This window comes from Symphodus melops (assembly GCF_947650265.1).
Source record: "Symphodus melops genome assembly, chromosome: 2".
NCBI lineage: Eukaryota > Metazoa > Chordata > Actinopteri > Labriformes > Labridae > Symphodus > Symphodus melops.
In genome coordinates, this window is record NC_136692.1 from 24,349,699 (window position 1) to 24,372,211 (window position 22,513).

Sequence of the window (22,513 nt, forward strand, 5' to 3'; positions counted from 1 at the left end):
TTAGAGATACCATCATAATTTATTGATGAGAAAATTCGACACATTATCTTGAGCTATGGACAAAGTAAACACATATAGGCTTCATATTAAACAGCATCTTCAAACAAGGCTGATGCAGAACACATCGTTTTGGACAAACAAACAAACAGAAAGTAAACACAAAATTAAATTATTGGTCTAATCATTCTGCATGTCAAGGTGATATCAAATATAAAAGAGCTATAGTTAATTTGATATTGCTTACAGAAGGACAAACAGGCTCAGGAAGAATTTCTCATAAATAACAAGTTACAGAAAAGGACTACAAATCTCACTTGTTTTGTTATCAGGAATGCACAGTTACCCCCTGTGTTCTTCCTTTTGCAGCATGTAAATGTCACATACAACTCCAGAAAGGGCTTTGTAAAATCAAGCAAGCAAATACAGTAGACTCTGGGGTTTGGCTCCGTTAAAATAACAAGGAAATGTTAATGGATCCCGATGTGAGGGTGGGAATGTTGGATCAACTCTTTCCTCATTCGACTATCACGCAGAGCTGGAAACAGCCAGTTTCTTCAAGTGGTCCATAAAGACCTGCAGGCTGACGTCGTCGGTGAGGATCGGTGCCCCGGTCTCCTACAGGAAGTGAAGCAGGACAAATTGAGTTTTCTACTTCCTGTACGTACACATCTGTTCATGACGTCACTCGGATCACATGATGCCTTCAATAAAGGAAGGGCTTTCCTTCCTAATCTCATTCTTTGAAAGCAACAGATGTTTGCACAGTGTTTGTATGTCACAGGTTATGGTCCATTTCCTCCTTGAGAGACGGAGATGAACCATTCAGATAGAGATTAATGCTTGTTTTAAGCTTACAATCCTTTTTTACTATGAAGCAGGGTTAGCAAATCCAAGACATGCTCAGACACCTCAAATCTTCCGTTATTGAAACGTTGAAAAAATGTTTTTTTTTTAAAGAATACAATCTCCATGTTTGGACTTGATCTGGATGCAAGATGGACATTTCTGTCAACCTTGTTTTGGAACTTCATGTAGTAATGGAGGATCTCTAAGAGGTTGTGCAGAGTTGTTTGAAATGTGTCGAGCATGTCTTAAATCAAGTATTGTCATCAACAAACAAGAAAGTTGGAGCTTCGAACACCGTACCTGTCCCCAGGTGTAGAGGTTGTTGTGGGTCTGTGATGGGTTGACTTTGGAGAGCAGGAAACGAGCCTGGGAGCCTCCGTGCTCTGTGTCGATGTAACGCGGCATGGGGAAGCGCGTCTGCAGGATCTCCTGGGCGTCGTCCAGAGGAGCTTGCAGCAGCTGTTTGAAGTTCTCATACTCTGCCATTTCCTGGTAGCCTGCCTTTCGCCACTGTGCAATCGTCTGGAAGGATAGAGAAAGGGTTCATCATGAAGAGCTGTCTGCTGTATCATTAGGATCCTAAGAACATAAATTAAAGATGGAGACTTGGAACAGGGATGCGTTTCCCACACTCTGGTTTAGTGGTTAGGTATATCTGCACTCTTATTTATTCTGTAAGCCTTAAAGAGGCTCATCATTTAAGATGGATCAACAGGTGACACCTGAGAGACATTCACGGGTTGGCCTGCCTAACATGCATGGACTGTGGTGCAACGTCGAATCAAACTAATGAGGACTGTCGCCCAAACAACAACTCTGGTTTGAAAAGTTTCACTCGCAATTCTGTTCCGTATTACGACAGGACAGTTTCCTACAGGAGGCTTGAAATGGATCGTAGATTCCATTACTGAGCACAATGATGTGTTTTATTGTCAGTTTATTGAACATAACAGGTGCTTGATTTAAGCAGAGCTTTTTGTGCAGCTGCTTGCTTCCAACATTACGCTGCAACCTCCGTTTTAAAACAAGCCTCCCTACAGGGATGCTGGTGTGCTGGTGTGTGTGTGTGTGTGTGTGCGTGTGTGTGTGTGTGTGTGTGAGCAGCAGGGAAGCAAGATGAACTAATTCAAGTTGTTTCTCAACATGCAGAAAAAAAGGGGTTAAGTATGTTTTCCTTGTTGTCACTGTCGTGGTTTTAACCACATTCTGAGAGAAACACTCTGATAGAAGCTGCTGGAATTCTAAATGACTAAATACATTTCAAGCCAGCTGTGGCCTTCCTCACCTCTCCATGGAAAATAACCAGTTGGAAGAAAGTGTCCATCAGCAGGATTCGGTCTGGCAGGATGCTGCTGCTGTCCAGGAGAACCGGCTGTGAGGGGCAGAAACATCCCAGTTACAGATTGGAACAAACACCAAACTGGCCGACAGCGTTTCAGACCGAGCACACGCTCCTCTCAAACGTGATCATAACTGTTGAGGGTGTTACGCTGACCTCTGGTGGTCCGTGGAAGGAGTACGAGTAGAGGATGGGCTGGATCATGATCAGAGACTGGGTCAGGTCCTGCCTGACAAAGTGGTGCCTGTAATATGAAGACTCATCTGGGCTGTTGTTGAACACCTGCAGGAAGGGTGATCGCCGCAGGTGGAACATAAACTGGAAGAAAAGGAGAGAAGAAAAACAAAAACATTTTAAATGAATGATCAGTTCGATTTAAAAATCTGCAGAACTACACCTCCAAATATTATTTTAAAAACCAGTTTCACCTGGATTCGATGGACTGAAAATTACGTTTTGGTATTTTTTGAGCGTTTATTATTTCAATATGAAGGAGGCAGGTTTACCTGCGGGTAGAGAGACAGAGACTCTGAGAGCCGGAAGGACGTAGGATCCTCTTTATTGAACTGGCCAAACTTCTGACACTGGAACAAAGAGACAAAGCATTGTTTAAACACTGAACATATCATGGAATCAGCCTTACGTAACACAAGATGTGAACAATCGAAAAGAACAGAACACTTATCACGCCTCAAAAGCCGAACAATGACAACTATGCATTGTGATCTAATCACAAAGTGAGCTGCTGTTGCGTCACTCACCAGGCGGATGAGCTGCCTGTCGAGCCAACGCAGGACGTCGGGTCCCTCTTCTGACTCGGCTCTGAAGACCCCCAGGCGAGCCATGAGCACGGCGGCCGCTTCCTGGTCGAACGACGACTCGATGTGCTGGATTTGGGACTGTGCGTCTGCCCAGCTATGTTAGGAAGAGAGAAAAGGGAGGAGGGAGGGAGGGGGAGGGAGGGACACGTAGTTGTAGGTGAGCGTGGGTGAGGCGTTTCTGACGCAAACACAAATAGGTCTCCGAGGGCGTTAGCGCAATTTGCAGGTATGTAAACATCCTTTCTCACTGAGCTAATATTACCTGACATTCTCTTGGCAACATGCCAGCCTGGAGATGATCATTTTCATGCACTTGTATTTCAAAGAGTGAAGCCTTGACCTAAGAACTGGAGCTCGCTTTGATTTACTATGTTCAGTGTGTAAACCCACTTACTTCCTAGCGATGGTGGACACCCTGATCCTCCTCTGTGTGTTGGAGTGCTGGTACTGGGTAATAAACTGGATCACCCCTCGACCTCCCTGTGGGACTGGTGCGTTGTGCTGAACAAATAAACAGAGGACAAACCTCACAGTGAGGACACGATCTTCAACAGAAGACGCCATCGATCGAGGAGTGGTGCTGAACCAAGCTCACGTCACAATGGTTCGTGTGATTGGATGTAATTAGTGATTAAAGTATGAAAGCAAGTTTGGTCAGCCAATCAGGGCTCTCACACACACCTCCCTGTGAATATTCCTCACCTGATTCACGACTTCAAAAAACATGCCCAGGGTGGAGGATGGGCTGAGGTTGCACATCTTCCACTGGCTTGTGCCACCAATGCCCATCTCCTACACGGAACAGAGCATGCATTGTTAGGAACAGCTGCCACGTCATCAAGTGAACTGTAAAGAGAAAGGAGTCCCAGTGTGGGACGTGGACTCACATTCTCTGAAACGCAGGGACCTTTGGAGTTGAGCGAAACACACGGCCCGATGGCCCCGCAAACCTTCAGCTCCCTCGAGGTCTACGCAAACAGGAAAGAGAGCAGATATTTAACAACAGCGCACGTGCTCTTTGGAACTATGAGACCAAATCAGCGTTTCTTTTTTCCACAAACACTGACGTTCAACATAACTTTACCTTGACTTCCATGACGCCTCCGAACGCCATGCGGAAGTCTCCATTGTAGTCTTTGCTGAAGACCCTCTGGAAGGTCTGCTTGAACAGTGAGGTGTTAAAGGAATCTCCCATCACAATGTGCCCCCTGTGAACATGTGCAAAACACAACATTTGGATGATTCATTGTTATTTCTTAGAGTGTTAGTCGCACCTTTAACTCATCAAACAGCTCGTGCTGACTTACCCGGTGAGATTAGATAAGCACTTCATCTCCAGGAGTCCCGTCTGGTCCAGAGCACAGGCGTAGATATCGACGCAGTGGCCGTTGACTGCCGAGCGGTTGGCCATGGCTTCATAGTACTGTGGGAAATACACACAAATGAAACAATCCGGTTTGAGCTCAGCATGAGAAGCTCATGTTGAAAATGACGAGCAAATCAAAAGAGACGAAATCTGCTGGAGGTTTGGTGCCCGTGCTCACCTTGCTGGCTTTCTTCAAATGGCGAGCGTTGTCCTTCTGGATGTCGTGCCATGAGCGGATGGGGGTTTTCAGCTCGTCTCCCACAACCATGCCCGGCCCCTGGGTGGGGGGGCCGCCCATAAACAGCATCACACGAGCTCCTGTGTTGGGGTACGTGCCCTGAGGAGAGCACAGGAAAACTTTGGTCTCAGCTCGGGACATTAAATAGCATCACATGTTTTATTTTTATAATAAACAGTTTAAAGGTCATTTAAAGGCTGGTGATACGACGATGAATCCTTGAATATAGACTGAACGATGGGTGACATGGTGTCTAATCTTTGTCATTGAGAGAGGAACATTAAAGCACAGAACATTCAGACCGCTGTAACAAATACAGAGTTAGTAATGGTCACATGTTTTCAACAATATCTATTTGAATTCATTGATTTTTTTTTTAGTCGTTTTTTTAAGTTACGTGGAAAGCAGAAATCAAAGACTTGAAAGTTTGCTGAGTTTTGCTGTATGTTTAAAGAGCAATACAAATGTGAGAGATAGCTTTAGAGGAATCCGTTTGAGCAAAGGGCTGAGGTTCATAGTCCGGGGAGTCAGAGAGAAAAGCTGAGATACTTGGAAACACGCCAAAGGCTCACAAAGCCAGGTGAGGGAGAGGACGATTAATTGAACATCAGCATTCGATAACCAGTTCTACGTTGACGGTGACTCATTTATGATAGAGTCAACGTGTCCTCATTCGAAGACAACAATTACATAAACTGGCCTCGAAGCAGATGCACTTTTTTTTTTTTTTTTCGCAGTCATGCCGTGCATGTTGAAGAGCCACTCATCCAGTCAAATGTCTCTGGACAATTCAGTGAATCTGGAATCAGTGAAAGAGTCAACTTATTCTAATCAGGCTTCATCTGCTATCTGCTGACAGAGAGTGCAGCGGCGTAATGATCTGATGCATTATATAACCTCGCAGATTAGCGTTAAGAGCAGGGAGGATAATGACGGCCGAGGGACAAGGCAGAGGGCAAACAAGGAAGCAGCCTTTGAACTGAGCATATGTGCTGCTTTGTGCAGGAGATGCTTCTAAGGCGCTGTGAGGGATTTATGATCAGTTCCACGTGGCACTGCTGTTCAAGATTCACATTTGTCACATACTCATACAGATGTGCAGGGAAGTGTGAAGACGGTTCCACAAGGCCATGCAATAAGTCATATACATCTATACAGTCAAATAGAATATAATGTAAACAATAAAAAGGGATTATTTGAATGTAAAAATATAAACAGTGTAAAGTGACCAGGGTCCACTCAAATAGAAATGTAAAGCATTTTAAAATGTACAAAATATAAAAGTACATTATGATGTAAAGAGTGTCCCGAGGTGTCAAAGTGCAGATTTATGTTTTGAACTGAGGAGAGTAGTGAACTTCTGTTTACTGGTTTGTGTTGTTGTGTGCATGCTCGGGTATTCTGTTCTTGTTTCACGAGTTTGGGTTGAATTAACCTGTATCAAGCAATAGACTGTATGAATGCACCTGATCTACAGCACTGTGTGTCTGTGTTTCAGTGAGTCCGTACTGTACCTCCAGCAGACCAACTGCGACGGACAGAGCGACCCCAGTGGAGCGGAGGGGTCTTTTGCCCTGAGGAACGGGCCATGGGTCTCTCTGGAGCTCACCGAGCAGGTCTGTCAGATTCATGTCCACTCTGTGCACGGGCTGAAGGAACCTGGAGGGAAACACAAAAGCGCTCATTAGACACGAGTCACTATGAGATGTTGTGTTTTACAGCTTGACCACAGCCGTTGAAGGACAAAGAAAGGTCTGACGTGTCGACACTTCTCCATACTTGCAAGAGGCTGCAGCTTCCTGAGGTCCAGGCTGGCGTCCTTGTTGTGCTGCTGCTCCTGGCTTTGTTAAACCCAGCATCTCCTGAAGCACAGAATAAATATACGAGTTATTGGAGGTTTCAGGAGTTTCTACTTTCAAGTTACTCAGTTATTATCAAAAGACCGCAGGAAATGAAACCAGTGACACTTTCATCTTGGCTCTGCCCCCACCTGGATCTGTTTGGAGGTGAGGTCCTTGGTGCCCCTGAACACGTAGCTCTTGGCGATCCCCTCACAGCTGAGCTCGTGAACCTGGACCATACGTCCAAATGTGATGAGGCCCACCAGGGCGTTGGGTGGCAGCAGGCTGAGGGACATCTGCAAAGACTCCTTCAGGGCCTGAAGATCCTCTTCCTCCTGACATGTGTCGACCACGTACAGGAAGATCAGAGGGGCTGGGGGTCCGCGCTTTAAAGAGATCAGAGAGAAGGGTGAGCACACAAACAGGAGCTTTGTTTCAGCAGCTCTTTGCCTCACAATCATTGTTTCCCCCTGCCAATCACTCTGTGTGCTAACAAGACAGTGAACTCGTTCAGAGAGTTCTCAAATGTAAGACCTCTCACAAGTCTAAATACAACTTTTGAAGACATTTTTAATGATCCACTGGAACCCTGAGTATTTGTCTCTAGATTAACTAACACTTGGTTAAATGTCCTCAGCAGCTCATATATTTAAAATAATATGCATACTATATGTATGTATGATCCAAAACAAAGAGCCCTCCAATAATCAATTAAACAAACACTGAAATAAACAAAAAAAACAGGAGACTGTGAGCCCACGATCATAAATGATTAATATTCACCTTTGCTCTGTACATGAAATCTACATGTATAGGAGCTAGGGTCAGAGTGCGGACATGTATGTAGTATTTACCTGTACTATGTACTCAATGGTAGAAAACTGTGGCATGAGTTCAGCTGGCTGGTTCACTTCAGAAATGCCTGCATAAGAGGGAGGAAACTGCAGAGACACAAGAGAGAAGCAGCTCAACCAGACTGATACAGGAATGTAGCTGGACGACAATGACATGTGCACCATCATAAACGTAACAGCAACTATTAATATCACAATATCTAATGCTGTTGATGTCAGTACTTACTGGGTTTCTCTGGAAGCAGAAGTTGCACGCCCATATTTTTGCTCTGAAGTCCACTTGACTGTAAAGAGGGATCAGGACAATGAAGGCTTTCCATCCAATAACAGGAGTGTAGCTGTGACTGGTAGTTATCAATGCAAGGTGCATTTGAAGCTATTTATGTGATATGAACAACACTGGGTGCTTCTGACACCTCAGCACTTGGAAATAATGACATGTCTAAGAACATTCAGTATGGCCACAAATTGAAATCCCTGCTGCAGATCCCTTCCTCTCCCTGTTTTTAAGTAAAAACAGGGAGAGAATGTGAAGAACAAAGTGCACGCTCGACAGTCGGACTGAAGGTTGGTCATGACTCCAGGCTTTAACTGAGAAGGCTATCGTAAATATTATCAATAAAAGCTACAAATGTTATGTCATGATCTTATATAATTTAAACCCTTTAAACCCTTTTTTTCAAGTACAGTCAGCCAAAAGCTTTATTTACACTTAGTAAGAGAACAGAACACATCTGTGATTGCAGCAGTCGTGTACAGCAGCGTTATAACATTTGGATAGTGTAAACATCCACCCACAGCTATGTACATAAAGAAATTAAGCTAACAAACATAAATCGACAGACATTTAGAAGCAAGAGCTTTTTTTCTGTGTCGCTCACCATAGTGGATTGAGCACTGCCTTGCAGCTGGCCCGGCTGCAAAGGACAGGTTCGTACTGGACCGGAGGTAGATCAGGTCTCTCCTTGAGGGGTGTGAAGAGGCATGAGACCGGGACCACAAGCCTGGTAGCTTCGAGGCGGCTGGAGGGCCAGAGGTTCCAGCTGAATCTAACTCCATCCCTGTCCTCGTTCTGTTGGATGAACTCCTGGTAGGTTGCCATCGCCGTGCTTCAGTTGTACAAAGAGTCCAATGGAAGACAGTGAGCTTGTTTGTCCAGCAGACGACCTCAATCAACTCTGTGAACACTGTTTGTTTAAACTGCTTTCACCAGTGTGAGTGAGCTGCTCTTTATACAGGTACTCCCTTTCCCTCCCATGCTAAAATAAGACGAAGGTATTCATAAGCATGACGCGCGTATGTGACATAAAAAACCAGACGAGCTTGTTTCAATGAGGACAAAAACCCGCCGAGGAATCCCATTGACATCTATTAAAAAGGCTCAACCTCTGTTGGCATGTCAGTGAAACACGAGTGACGTCATTATAAAAAGCACAACAAACGGTCCTGTTGTAGTAACGACATGCACCCCTTCTAATGTCAGAGTAACTCAATATTCCCTGAGCAGGAAACGTAAACTCAGCAGATTAACAAGGTGGATTTGAATTGAACAGAAACTAGTGAAATATCATTATCAACAAACCCAAGCACAGACGTGTTTATTTGACTAAACTAAGAATATCCCTTTATGCAAGAGTCTTCTTCAATCATGACATGAATGATCTGTTCATGATAAACTACGCCAAAGTCTTCCATATTGTTTTAGAGGACATTTTCAATATCCCTGATGTCTGAGTAGATAACACCTTAAGCCAACAACACTGTGGCTTACTTTACAGTGAACTCCTAGCTTTGTATTCTGACATTTAATATTTCATACATTTATTCATTATCACTAATGTGTTTCCTTTCTGTGTGTAAAAAATAATCAGGTTTAATGGCACAGTGTTTGTTTGTTCACCTGTTAGAATGTTTTTGTTCTTTTGCACCCAGAAGCAAACATTGACTTTAGATTATTGATGAAACCAACACCTTTGTTTAACTGTTTTCCAATATATACATTTAACAATATGAAAATAAACAGGATAGCAAGAAGAGACTCCTCCTTTCATACTCTCATGTGGGTATTGTTTGTTGCATTTGTGTTGCCTGTCAAATGAATCGATAACTATAATATATATAATGATAATCGAATAAAAAGGTGAAGTTGTTTCCAATTTGATGTGGGCCTACTTGCTGTGTGAGGAACGTGCTTTAAATGATTATTCCTTTTAAAGATTAACCTTCAGGTTTGAAACAGGACACGTATGCTCATCAAAGACCATCACTGATAAAGCCAGCGAATGAGAGAAACCTCTTTTCTACTCACACGTCGTTTCAGAAAGGTCGGTTTGAGTCTCTCAGGTTTCCCTCGCAGTAAGGCTAACGATGGTGGTAACGAAATACGAACACATTTAACAACAGAGGTTATGTTTCTCGCCTTCACTAAATGTTTCTACGTCGCTTTGACACTAAACCTCTTCAAGCTAACGCTAGCTAACGGAATGTAGCGTAAGCGTTGACCCACTTCCTGTCCCTCCGTGAATGAAACAGGCGTTTTACTCTACTCAAGCAAATAACTTAGGGTGCTTACCTTTATATCAGTTCGGCCTCCGGTCTAAAGAGAAGCTAAAGAGTCTGTTGTGTTGAAACCGAATTACAGCATTTGGAGAGACAAGTACAAGGGTGTAGCTTACAGGAGGGACAGGGGGAGCACTCCCTTCCAGCCGGCTTCTGCACTTTACTAGAATGACGTGTTACTCTCAATTCGGGCTTCTCCCATTGGCTTACGTGAAGTTACCAGTGCGTGCTCTGCTTACGTATAGGAGTGATGTGCTGTGGGAAACGGAGTTTACAGTAACTGGCAGGCAGAACAGACGGTTTCCCCCTAGTGGTTAGTCAGTGGTGAAGTGCACAGGTAAACGGAATATAGACACTTCTAAATATTATTTAGGTTCAGCAATATTCAGTTATCAGTAGTATATGCAACATTTTCCCGAGGATGGTAAAGGGACTATGTTGTTTTAGCCTGTAGTTTTTTCAGATTATTTTATAAAAAATCTCTACGACCTTAAATTAAGATAGATAGATAGATAGATAGATAGATAGATAGATAGATAGATAGATAGATAGATAGATAGATAGATAGATAGATACTTTTTTTATCCCGAGGGAAATTCCAGTGTTTAAGTATAAATACAGAATGCCTTTATTTAAGTGAATTGAATAATGCAAGAGTAGCCTATTGTGGGTGTCAGGTGTTTATTAAACTATTTAATATCAATTGCAAGCATCTATTAAATACAGTATAGGCCTATTGTATCAATTTCAGGTGACAAAAACTCTGACAGGCTATTCCTTGCAGCTGTCCATGGTGCTGGATTGAAACGGGCAAAATGCCGCTTCTTCATGATGCACGGCTGAATGGGACGCAGTCTATTATAGCCTATGCTTGCCAAAAAACTTGCCCTGGCCCAGCGACCAGGAGCCTATCTCTCTAAATATTGATTACGGTAGACATTTTCAGAAATTTGATGAACTCCAATTGATTTTTCTTCCTCAGTAATTTTAAATACACCTTTTTCCAGGGTTCTGCTCGTTTAAACACGTTTGATGATGCATCAGATGAAAACACCTTTTACTTTAGATATAAGAGCCAATAGGAAACCCGAATTTTTAATTTAAAGTAGCAACACGGCTTGTTTCGACTCCATCTGAACGTTTAGTGGCGCTGTAACCAAGCTGTAGAGAGGAGAGAGAGAGAGAGAGAGAGAGAGAGAGAGAGAGAGAGAGAGAGAGAGAGAGAGAGAGAGAGAGAGATGAGGGGTGGCTGCTCACACTCCCTCCGTCTCTCGGTTTCCTCCGTCTCCAGCGGACGCTCTTTTCAGTGTTAACTTACAGGCAGGTGTGTTCTCCGACAGTCAACCGAAGCTTTTCAACACTTTCATAACGTTTGGGGCCTATTTTGGATACTAAAGGGAGCCGATAAGTGATACTGCAAGTAGGCTGGCCACACTCTTGGCTACACCCTGCTGTGAGGATGTTGCAGTGGTAGACAGTGGAGCATCTTCCTGACTGTATCGCACCCAGCCGGCACCGTCAGCTGTTGCTCTAGCAGATAGTGGGAGTCTGGGGCGCCAAAAAAAGGCCAAACTATGCCAGTGACTTTCAACCGGTAACCATTTTCTTGCTTCTGTCGACTCTAGAGCGGATGCGAGCAGAGGTTGTCAACGAGCCTCTGGTTATTTTCTGCCGTTTGTCGGTGCCGGAGGAGCTGTGCCAATGGAGAAAGCGACTCCGCCGCCCCAGCCCCAGCTCCAGCTGTCGATAGCGAAGACAGAAAGTCCGGCGGAGGACATCTCCGGTCTTACTGACGAGCAACTGCTGAAGTGGACTAAAGAGGATCTGGTGCGACGGCTGAGGCGGTCTGAGGCCGACAAGATGAGCGTGATTCTGGACCACGGGAATCTTATCCGGGAGGTCAATCGCAGCCTCCAGTTGCACTTGAATGAGATCAGGGGGCTGAAGGTGAGGGGGCGCGCATCGGTGAAGGATGAGATCATAGGTTTGGAGCGCACCTGAGAACGCGCATAGCAGGAAGGATGTTGTTTGAAATAAGCTTTAGACACATGTTACTCCAAAGGATGGTAACATTGAAGTTCCTTGGGCCTGTATCATAATCTCAAATTGTTAACATGTGTACAGTTTTATGGGCATGCTAAACCTCAACAGGCTTCTTTTTGATAAGTTTTTGATAATCTACTTTTATTTATGTTCTAAAAATCAAAGAAAGTTTATTTATTTTATTTTATTTTATGGGGGGGGGGGGGGGGGGGGGGGGGTACCTTTGACCAACATTAGGGACAATTTACTTGCAATTTAAATTATTAAATAAATTATAAGATGCACTGCACCCCATAGACTTACATAAAAAACCCACCATCCATGAAGTGGGCATGCCCATAATCTGTGTAATTCGACTGTTCTGCCACGTCAGATATCTGGTGACCAGATCTCCCCGTCTTAGCAACACCAACTTCACATTCCTTGAACATTCCTGCTTATAAACCCAGTGTGGCACATAAACCCAGTGTGAGCAACATTTTTTTTAATAAATTATATTTTATTTAATGTTGCATTTGCATTGGAAGTTTAAGTGTTCTTGTTTTTAGTAACCTTGACTGCCTTCGTTTCTGCACTCTCACATCAAGAGCCATTGGCACAGTGTTCAAAATGTTTACAATTAAAGTAGAGACCTAGACTGAGGTCGCCTCAGATGGAGCACATGGGGATTATTTGTCTTTCTTGGTCACCTCTCCATCCATCCAAGCTGCCTAATTACACAGGAAAGGGCTGGGGGGTAAGAGAGACAGAGGCCAGGGGAGAAATGAAGGAGCTAGGGAGGTGAGAAGGGATGTTTAAGTACACTTTGCTGGAGTGTAAAATGTTGAGGGTGTGTAATTTCATTTCCCATATACCCATTCTTATTGCTGTTTGTGGCCTCTCCATCTCCTAGGATTCTACTCGATGCACTTCACATTAAATGGTAGTGAGTCAACGCTTTCCTGGGAAAGATAGGGAGGATTAGGATTTCATTTCATTGTGATTGCATACAGCATCTGACTGTTATCTAAAACAGCACTGAAAGGGATTGAAATTGTTAAATACATGCTGATGTACCTGGGACTAAAACTAATCAAAAACAGTTTTGTTTTGTACCAAATCAAAATTACATTTTGGATTTTCCTCGAATGATCAGCAATGTCCCTAATGGTCAGTTGAACTCATCTCTCATATTCTCTTTTTTTTTCTCCCTCTCTCTCTCTCTCTCTCTCTCTCTCTCTCTCTTAGGACATCAATCAAAAGCTGCAGGAGGACAACCGTGAGCTGCGGGACCTGTGCTGTTTCCTGGACGATGACCGCCAGAAAGGAAAGCGTGTGTCAAGGGAGTGGCAGCGTTTGGGACGTTACAGTGCCAGCATCATGCGCAAAGAGGTGGCCCTCTACCTCCAGAAACTCAAGGAGCTGGAGCTTCGACAGGAGGAGGTAATCAAGGAGAACACAGAACTGAAGGAGCTCTGCCTGCTGCTGGACGAGGAGAAGGGAGTGGTAGGTGGAGGTGTTGGAGGGGGAGGGGTAGGGAGTGCAGGAGGTGTAGGGATGGGAGGGTGCCGCAACTCCATAGATAGCCAGAATAGTTTACTACTGGTGCCTGGGCATGGGCTCCTGATGAGAGACGTAGGAGATGGGAGCAGCACCTCCAGCGCAGGGAGTGCTGACAGCTCCGATCACCCTCACCACAAGCAGCCTCACCTTGCTCCAGGGGTGGGCGGAGTTGGGAGCAGTGGTGGTGGTGGTGGAAAAGGGAGCCCAGAGCTTGTGCACAAACCAAGGTGTAGCAGTATCAGTGGATTAGCAGGTGGAGGAGACAGGGAGGTGTCCAGTCCTGAGCTCCCTACTGGGCGTCATCGGAGCACAAGCCTGGAGTACCCATACACTCTGCCACAGATCTGCCGGCCTCGCTGTGGCTCTATATCCGTGCCTGACCACAGTAGAGTCATGCGGGGTCTCAGCCCAGAGAAATATGGCAGGAACATGGGCGGGCGGAGTCCAGAGCAGCACCCCAAGCACCACGGCTCTGATCTCCTCCTGGGCCAGAGGCAGCACTTCCTGGGTCAGGGAGGCAGCGGGGAGCTCTATCAAAGGCACAAAAGAAGCAGCATTAGCAGTACTGGCTGTGGAAGCCCTGAACCCAGGCTGGCACATTTAGGGAGCACTGAGCACCATGAAAAGGTCCATGGCGGCAGCCCTGAAACTCATAGGCACCATTACAGTATGAGCCCTGACCATGTGAAGTTTGGCAGCCCTGTGAGGGAGGGGCAGAGGAGAGCGGCTGGAGACGAGCTGTCACCACATCATCGGAGCATTTACAATGGCATGAATGGTAGGTGGGTGTGTATTTACGGCAATGTTTCTGAGTGACTGCATGCAATGGGATCACCCTTCCCCCCTTTAAAAAAAGCAAAACAATTCCAATACCGCACCATAAATGCAGAGGATGACAAGATGTGACTTCTTTAACACTCAAGCAACAAAATCCTCAAAGTTCTGATTTTTTTTGTTTTGTGATTAGACACTAGGTTAGACCAAGTGACAGCCTCTGGTGTCAGAGTTCCTTTAACCTGTTGACAGCAGAAACGCGTACATTCAAAATACGTATTTAGTATCAATAGGTTGTATCTTGGTTTCACATTCTACAGGTGCGGACTATTTAGTAATCCGATGTGATTATTTTAAGGCGAAGAGAGTTTTGCATGATCAGGGACGAGGCTGATCTGGCTGATCGGCGAGGGCGTTGTAGCTGTTTGCCAGGAGGCCAAGGCCCGTCCCAGCTCTTGGTCCACAGTATATGGTGACTGGCATTATTGGGCTTCACAATATGCTTCAGAAATCAATGGGATGCATTACCGACACTTATTTCATCTATTATACATTCTATGGGTTAGACTCTTTTTTCTGCACTCTGTTGTGTGAATGAAATAATGTGGGTCATATAACACATAAAGACAGCAGAAATCAAGTATATCTGCTGTAGATGTCTTTCTGAGTCATGACTGTCTACAATGGGTGAGAAGTACGAGTCCTGCTGGCTGAGATGTTGTCAGAGCCGTGTTTATGGATGAGACGGCTGGCGACTCCCCTTCTGTTTAAAAGGACTAAAAGAAGAATAACATCATTCGCTTAAGCACGTATATATTTTTAGATCACAGTCATTCTGTGTAAATTTACATGCAACGTGAAGCTACGAGCTAACTTAAGAGCACTATTATTTACCCGGTAACATAACAATGCAGCCCACAGGCAATTGTAGCTCAAGCAAAGGAAATGTATATGGGCTGCTTGTGCTTGACTCCATCATGTGAACGTGGGTGGAGGTGGAGGGAGGGTTGGAGGTATTTCGCTTGGTTTCATCAAGAGCAACATCTGCTGGATCAAAACGTTTCACATGCTGGCTTTAAAAAAGAAAAAAAAGAACTGCTTATTGTTTTCATTGGAAGTCAGTTATTTGATTGAGAAAAAAGGAGATGCTCTTCCTCTTTCTGGTTCTTGATATCATTATTGATTTTTTGGCCGTCTCATGAGGAATGTGGGTTGGATCAGTGCATGAGAGAGAAAATCAAGGGTTTAGAAATGTTTATTTTACACGTCCTGTTTCTAAATCGAACAGATTCCTCTAAAATGATTTGTGATGTGATTTCAGAGGAGTCTTTCGACTCTTGGCACCCAAAAAGGCACCCGGGTGCTTTTTTGGGACGATAGATAACCCCCCCAAATCTTCGCTGAAATTATGCCTATCAGTGCGAGATCAGCGGGTGTTGAGGGTGTCAGAGAGAAGGAGGGATATCAAAGTATAGCAACTTGGCTGCTGTTTAAATATCCCACAGTGGTTGATAATGATTTCAGGAGTCCTGGGAAAAAAAAGTGCTGAGTGGTATAGAGCTGGCAGAAGGACAAATTCCTCAAGGTGAAATATCTGCCATTCTTTGGGGCTAAAATTACAAGCAAAACAGAAACGATCCAAACAAAGCGGAGGGAAACACAACAAGGAAAGAATTTCACTTACCTCTCATGAAGTAAAGTCAACAGTTATGTGATATGTGCTGCAGTCTCTGAATGACAAGATATTCTATTTGATTACTTGGACTGGCATGCTTTGTTTTGAGCGGACAATAACAAAGCTTGTACACAAAGTTTGCATGGTGAGCTCTCTTTGCTAGCATGGGCATTTTTCTCATGACGATCAGGTTACTCAACAAGAGGAGTACTCAGTCAGTGAGACAGTTGTATAATGTCATCTGTGGCATTGATGATGTAATGTTGATGTCATCATCAGGGTAATCTCACTAGCTTTGGAAGCAGAATGATTTGGATGGGAAGTCTCTTTTAAAAAATGGTACCATCATGTAAATCATTTGAGGAGTCTAATATTTCTAAATTGATTAAAGCAACTTTAAGACTTACATAAAAGCCACTGTATGTTAAGAAATGACCGCAGTGTAGTAAACATGATCTCTGTGACCAATTTGAAATCTCTCTGGATTGCAGCAGATTATGACAGAGACGCAAACAATTTTGATTTGGACGGTAGTAGTGTTTCTATTTTTGCTTCCTGTGCTCTCTAAAGCTCAATGAGATTTCAATCTTGATGTAACCTGAGACCCGTATGATGTCTGCGAAAGGCCACGTTGCATTAATGCCTTACAAATCCTTAATTGGAAAATATTGAGAGTGCACGGGGCACTCACTGGCCCTGAAGCCTGGTGCTTTGCCAACTGTGGCATAACTGTTGTGAACTTAACACAGAGAGAAATACATGCTGCAAACAGCCATTAACCAGATTCATTGATTATTTTAATACGCCTTTGGAGGAGAGAAATGTGTGCCTGTTGCTTCAGAGTCACATTGGTATATCATGACTAGTTGTCAGAAGTGCTCTCCCCCTCAAATTAAAAAAAATGTCCCCATAGGCTCTGACGTGCCTCGACTGACCTGACAAGGACACTTACGTCAACACAATATTTACAGTGAGATCAAGACATGCAATCAACACTAAGCCTGAGGTTGAATCTTTTTTAGTTACTGAGTAATAGCTTAAGACTTTTGCTGAAAAATTACAATGCCCAAACAGGGCTCTATGAGACACATATAACAGGAAGGGGAATTATTATAGAACCGTGAGGTACGAGAAGTAAAGAGGTCAGCTTTTTTAGTCATGTCCCTGTCTGTCATCCACTGACCCATCCTTACAGCCATGTCCTTTTTTTGGACAGCGAGGGAATTTAATTCCTGTGACGATGTAGTACACTCTACTCGCTTGGATTATTCTCTAAGCCCTTCGCACAGTATTATTTCTTTTTTTATGTACTTGTGTATCTGCTTGTGTGTGGATGAGCCACCGTGTCCCGCTCAGGGTCACTGTAGCTGTGTAGGTCTTTATTCAGACAAATTAAAGTCTCATGTTAACTGTGCTGTCAAGTGGCACGTGAACATTAAGCTCGGGCACTTCTCAGCACAATTCATGACAAACTAAAAATGAAAGCAGAGAGACTCCAACCTCTGCAGCCTTTTAATGAAATCAAGTTCTGGCTTTAAGGGCAGTTTATCACATATACTGCACAGTATATTGTGTTATGTTAACAGCTAGGACAAAGACAAGGCCCCAAAAACACTGGATGCAACAATTTGTTGCGATACAAAATGACAAAGATGTTTGGTTTGAAGGAAAAGAAGAGCAGCATGCATTAGCTTCCCATCCCATGTAGACAACATAGATCCTAAAAAAACCCCCCAAAAACCTGGCATCATTAAAGCATCACAATTCCATTAAGACACTTCTGGAGTCCTAACTTCATAAACAAGTTAATAACTAGATGATGATTTCTATTTTACACTGAAATAAATAAATAAATATCGTCTTTATCATGTCATTTTAAATGATGTCTGTGGGGATTCTGTACATGGAATCAGGCACTATAAATAAAAAAATAAACCTAGAGTTCAATTGTGACCTAGATTAAATTTGTCAATTTTTGCATGCGGTAGATTTGCTCTTATAGTAAAGATAATCAGCTGTGCACTGTAGTCTCGTGACCCAGACTGCAGGGTTGAATGTTCACTAAGCCGAACAGATCCCTGCACTGCAGAGGGTCTTTTTCCAAAAAAGATGAGAGACTTAATCACGTTTTCTGCTTTAGCAATCACACGTTCTGCTTATTAGCTTAAGCTGCTCAGATGATCTGGAGGAGAAAAAAAGAGCGCATGGGGAAAAAAAGACATTAAAGTGTGTGAATAAACTCTGTCTTTGTGATTCCGGTGAATGCCACACACTTACACACACAAACTCACACACACAGAGTGTAACATTTACTCTACAATGAATCAACTGCCATGCCCCGCAGCCTTTAGCTGCTGTTGCTTCATGTTTTATATATAGGGTTTTTTTGCACTTTAAATGATAACAGCAGTAGGCTAACCAAAAAATGTCATCATAATCAAAGCTGTTCATGCTTCAGGTCAAAAAGGTCAACTCCTCTATATCAGCAAACTTTCAATTACACTTTTCTTCAGTTGTATATATATATTTTTTAAACAAAGTTACAGCAACTTTAAGATGGTTGAATAGTCTGTAGATGTAACACAATCTCTGTGTGGAGTTTAACATAGCAAGATTGTTTAATAATAAAAAGAGGTTAAAGATACCTGACCAGTTATTTTTTATCCCAGTAAAACTAGGATAAATATTGGAGGTGCTTATGAAAATTTGAGAGAAGTTTAAATGCAGAAAGGTTTACAGACCAACACACAGCTGGCTAAACACTGAAGCTTCTGTGTCTGTGACATAGTGACTTGCATGGACATCAACTCTGGGAAGGAGAGTGAGGGGGAGACAGCTTCCTCCAGTGTTTTGAATTTAGACTGCATAACCCTCATATGTTTTTGTCTGATTTGGATCATTTCTCCAGATAAAGAGATTATCTGATGATTGTCCTGAGGCATTCTATAGGTTTCTTTGCTAAGCAGTAGAAATCCAGGTATTTTTGGCATACTCTGGATCTCACACTGCTTTGCACATTGCAAGATAACATACAGAGAGAAGAGTATAAAGTTGCTTCATTATAGCTTGACCCATCGCTGTTTTACTGAAAAGTTTCATTTTGAAAAGACAGCATATTCAGGCAGAATTAAATTATTATTTTAATTATTTTTTTAAAAGATTTATTTTGGGGCTTTTTAGATAGATAGATAGATAGATAGATAGATACTTTATTGATCCCGAGGGAAATTCAAGGCATCCAGTAGCAGTATACAGACAGGCAGGACACAAGACATTAGTTACAATACACACCCGCTGTCCCCACTCCCCTCTCTATACAATAATCCCCCAAACAGATTTAGCAGCCCCTATGTGACTAAGAATAAATATAATTATATGTTAAACCTGTGCAGTTAGCATTAGCAGTTAGACTTAAAACTAATATAGCATAATGTACATAACCTGTGAGGAGAGAAAAACATGTGTTGGTTAAAAGAGACCTGTAAACAGTTAAAGAGCCTTAGAAACAAAGTGCTGACCTTTAGAAACTAGTTACATGTGCATGTACAGAGGTGTTGGAGGTAGTGCCAGAGGTGTGAGTACAGTCGTTAAACAGTCGTTAAACAGTCAATGCAGGAATGTAAATTGGCTCACCCACTTAAAGGAGCAGTGATTTGCATTAAGTGTCCTAGACAATATGGTGAAACCAGGAGTGGTTAGGGTAATTATCGTTAAGTACCCAACTATTGGGGGGCAGATTAGCATTCAGTGTTGGAGACAATAGAGTGAAACTTGACCTAATTAGGGTGATCATGTCAACCCTTACAGATGTAGCATAACACAACAGTAGGATGAAACCAGACATGATTAGGGTGATTATCGTTAAAGTGACCAGTGCTCAGTAAGGTGACTATCAATATGCATTACAGTGTCCAACTGGAGGCTGACTCTGAGGTCAGCAGTGCAGATGAGGAGTGAGAAAAAAGTGAAAAAAGATTCCAGGGATCACCGTGCGCTTCTTCCCTGCCGTGACAGTGAAGTGTTATACAGTCTTATTGCCAGGGGGACGAAAGAGTTCTTGAGTCTGTCCGTGGAGCACGACTGTGACAGCAGTCTTTCGCTGAACATGCTCCTCTGCCCGGTGAAGGTGCTGTGCAGAGGGTGGTGTGTGTTGTCCATGATGGAGAGCATTTTGTCCAGAGACCTCCTCTCTACCACTGACACCAGAGAGTCCAGCTTTGTACCCACCACAGAGCCGGCCCTCCTCACCAGTCTGTCCAGGCGTGCTGCGTCCCTCTTCTTGCAGCTTCCTCCCCAGCACACCACTGCGTAGAAGAGGACGCTGGACACCACAGACTGGTAGAACATCTGCAGCAGCTTTTTGCAGATGTTGAAGGACCCCAGCCTTCTCAGGAAGTACAGACGGCTCTGTCCCTTCCTGCAGGTAGTGTCCATGTTAGGCGACCAGTCCAGCTTGTCATCCAGCTGCAGCCCCAGGTACCCGTAGGTCCTGACCACCTCCACGTCGACCGTGCCCTTTTGTGCCCTTAGACAGAATAGTGGATAGAGTAAGAAATTAGGGACAGAGATTGGGGGATGACATGGAGCTATTTGAAGTGATTCTTTGAGTAATGAAACGTTTATCACTGCAGGGACTTCAGATCAAGGCGTTTTCTGAAGAATGGTTGCAAAGGCCCTTTTCAGTGCAGTTATCTTCAAAGTGTGAGATGCCAAATGGTTTGTATGATCATCAACAACAAACTGAATGCAAGTGCAATATGTCAGTGAGAAACAAAGTGACTTAAATGATATAGTATAAAAGAAAAGGTAGAACAAAGGCTTTTGATGATCTAAAAATTGAAGATTAGAGGGTTAAAGCAATTCCTTGCAATGCCTTTTAGAATAGATACAAATATAGACAATTTAAATTGACACATCATAATATTTGTAATTGTGACATTAGTTCAGACAGTCCAGCTCCTCTGGCTGTGGGTTAGAAATGCTGCTGCCTGTTAGTGCTACCGGAAACCATCACTGCAGCTTTGGCCTCAGATAATGCTCTCTCCACTGTCACTGAGAAAGCCAGGCTATCTCTCTTTCTTTTGCTCTTCTCTTTGTCTTTCTCTCTCCTTCCATCCTAATTGTGAGCAACCAGCTGTAGTACAGAGCAAACTCTGATTAGAGCCCTCTTTCCGGAGGAGGATGCACAGTTTGCCAGACTGAGCTGAGCTGAGAATCGAGAGGTTTGAGGAAGTGTGTGAGTGGATTAATGGCTGTTTTCTTCTCCTTCTTCTCCATCTTCTTCTCCCTTCTTCTCTGTAACACATCTTCTCCTCTGACTCCACTCTACAGCATTCCTCCTCACTCTTTTGCCAAGTCCATGGATATGCAGCATCCCCTTGACAAACAGTCTCACAGCTTAAGCAGCCTGGAGTAATTCAAATGTTTGTCACAGCTGCTTGGCATAAAAGGATTTTTTGGCGAGCGTTGGACTGCCCTAACTCCAATGGATTAGTATTATTACCAGATAGCTACTTCTGCATCCTGGCTTTGCCTTTCAAATCATGTTCAACTTGCTAAAGTTTCTATATGCAAACAACACTGTAGCATTGTGATGACTAATGTGTATTTTTATCATTATACATTATAAAAACATCATCCGTCAACCTTTATTGTACAATGGCAATAAATAATATGCTATCTCATGACATCTTACAAAAAGCAGATAATAACCTTATTCATTGCTTAATGACAAAGACCCAACGCAGTGACACAAAATCTAAACGGGAGCAAACCGCACAGAGCACTTAACGGGTGTTTTGTGCTTGAGAATCATTTTTTGGAAATGCTTTGTGAATTGGCCCTTTAGACGGAGCAGGTAGTGGGTGCAATCGATGTGCAATTCATGAAGCTATCAGTGACCAGTGTCTATTCTTATAGAATTCCCCTGTGAGTAGATTTACATCGCTTGATATCATCCATCATTTAAAACAGAAAAGGGGTAAGGAGAAAGACAGTTCAAAATGAGGCTATCGGAGACGTGTGATTGTCAGGGTGGATGTCTTTATCATAAACTTGCATAAGGGGGAAATGTTAAATGCTGTCATTGAATTTGTAATTACACCTGAGACCAATTATCCCAAACACCCTTGCCTTTAGGCTATCAGAGCAGCCGTCAACTAAGGATTGCATGATTAGGCATTTTGTTTATCTACCTCTGGTGCATTTCATTGTCAGTTTTAATCAAGCTGCCAGCTTCGATTATAAGCGTATCAACTACATGGAGCAATGAGCCATATGTTGCCATTTTTGCCTTGCGATACTCAACAAATGCACATTATTCTTTCTGTCCAAAACCCATATTTCCTGCCAAAAACTCACGCTAGCAGTAATGTCTCAGTGAAATGAAGTGTGAAATCTCTCCAAGAAGAGGACAGAATGATCTTCTGCTACCTAAATTATAAAGTAAGGAGAGGCAAGAGAATGATTATTTTCAAGTCTCGAGGAACATTAAGTGTTGTGTGCATTTGTGAGCACTTTGCTATTCCACTTCGTTAAAATGCAGTGATTCATCAATTAAAAAAAGATATAAACATGTACCTGTATTTTTAACATTTTGGGCAATTAGCGTATAGA

The 22,513-nt window shown here is 43.3% G+C and overlaps 2 protein-coding genes across 3 annotated transcripts in view; one reads left to right on the top strand and one right to left on the bottom strand.

Annotated features, from left to right (window-relative positions):
* sec23b (SEC23 homolog B, coat complex II component) lies at window positions 1–10,112 on the bottom strand. Its single transcript, XM_079338380.1, has 19 exons — window positions 9,878–10,112; window positions 8,187–8,414; window positions 7,532–7,589; window positions 7,306–7,392; window positions 6,601–6,837; window positions 6,390–6,472; window positions 6,125–6,269; window positions 4,551–4,709; window positions 4,314–4,429; window positions 4,091–4,214; window positions 3,894–3,974; window positions 3,709–3,798; window positions 3,401–3,507; window positions 2,947–3,100; window positions 2,692–2,769; window positions 2,342–2,503; window positions 2,132–2,218; window positions 1,147–1,368; window positions 1–615 (listed from the first exon to the last, which is right to left on the bottom strand). Exons 2-19 carry the CDS (start codon window positions 8,405–8,407, stop codon window positions 526–528), a joined length of 2,301 nt encoding a protein of 766 aa, XP_079194506.1. The 5' UTR covers window positions 8,408–8,414; window positions 9,878–10,112; the 3' UTR covers window positions 1–525.
* ccdc85al (coiled-coil domain containing 85A, like) overlaps window positions 9,572–22,513 on the top strand; it is a 27,245-nt gene continuing 14,303 nt past the window's right edge. Inside the window, exons 1-2 of one of the 2 annotated variants that reach the window (XM_079338382.1) lie at window positions 9,572–9,629; window positions 13,135–14,227. In XM_079338382.1, coding sequence (XP_079194508.1) covers window positions 9,588–9,629; window positions 13,135–14,227 — 1,135 coding nt within the window. In that variant the 5' untranslated portion in view covers window positions 9,572–9,587. Of the gene's footprint in view, window positions 9,630–11,112; window positions 11,812–13,134; window positions 14,228–22,513 lie in introns of those variants that run through there. The other variant, XM_079338381.1, reaches the window with a different exon arrangement.

Excerpts from the sequence above, each read along its gene's own strand:
- sec23b (XM_079338380.1), bottom strand. The coding sequence starts at position 8,407 with ATGGCAACCTACCAGGAGTTCATCCAACAGAACGAGGACAGGGATGGA. Across the intron at positions 4,430-4,550 it reads ATTTGAAGAAAGCCAGCAAG|TACTATGAAGCCATGGCCAA; the intron begins GTGAGCACGGGC and ends TATTTCCCACAG. Across the intron at positions 616-1,146 it reads ACCTCTACACCTGGGGACAG|GAGACCGGGGCACCGATCCT; the intron begins GTACGGTGTTCG and ends CACTTCCTGTAG.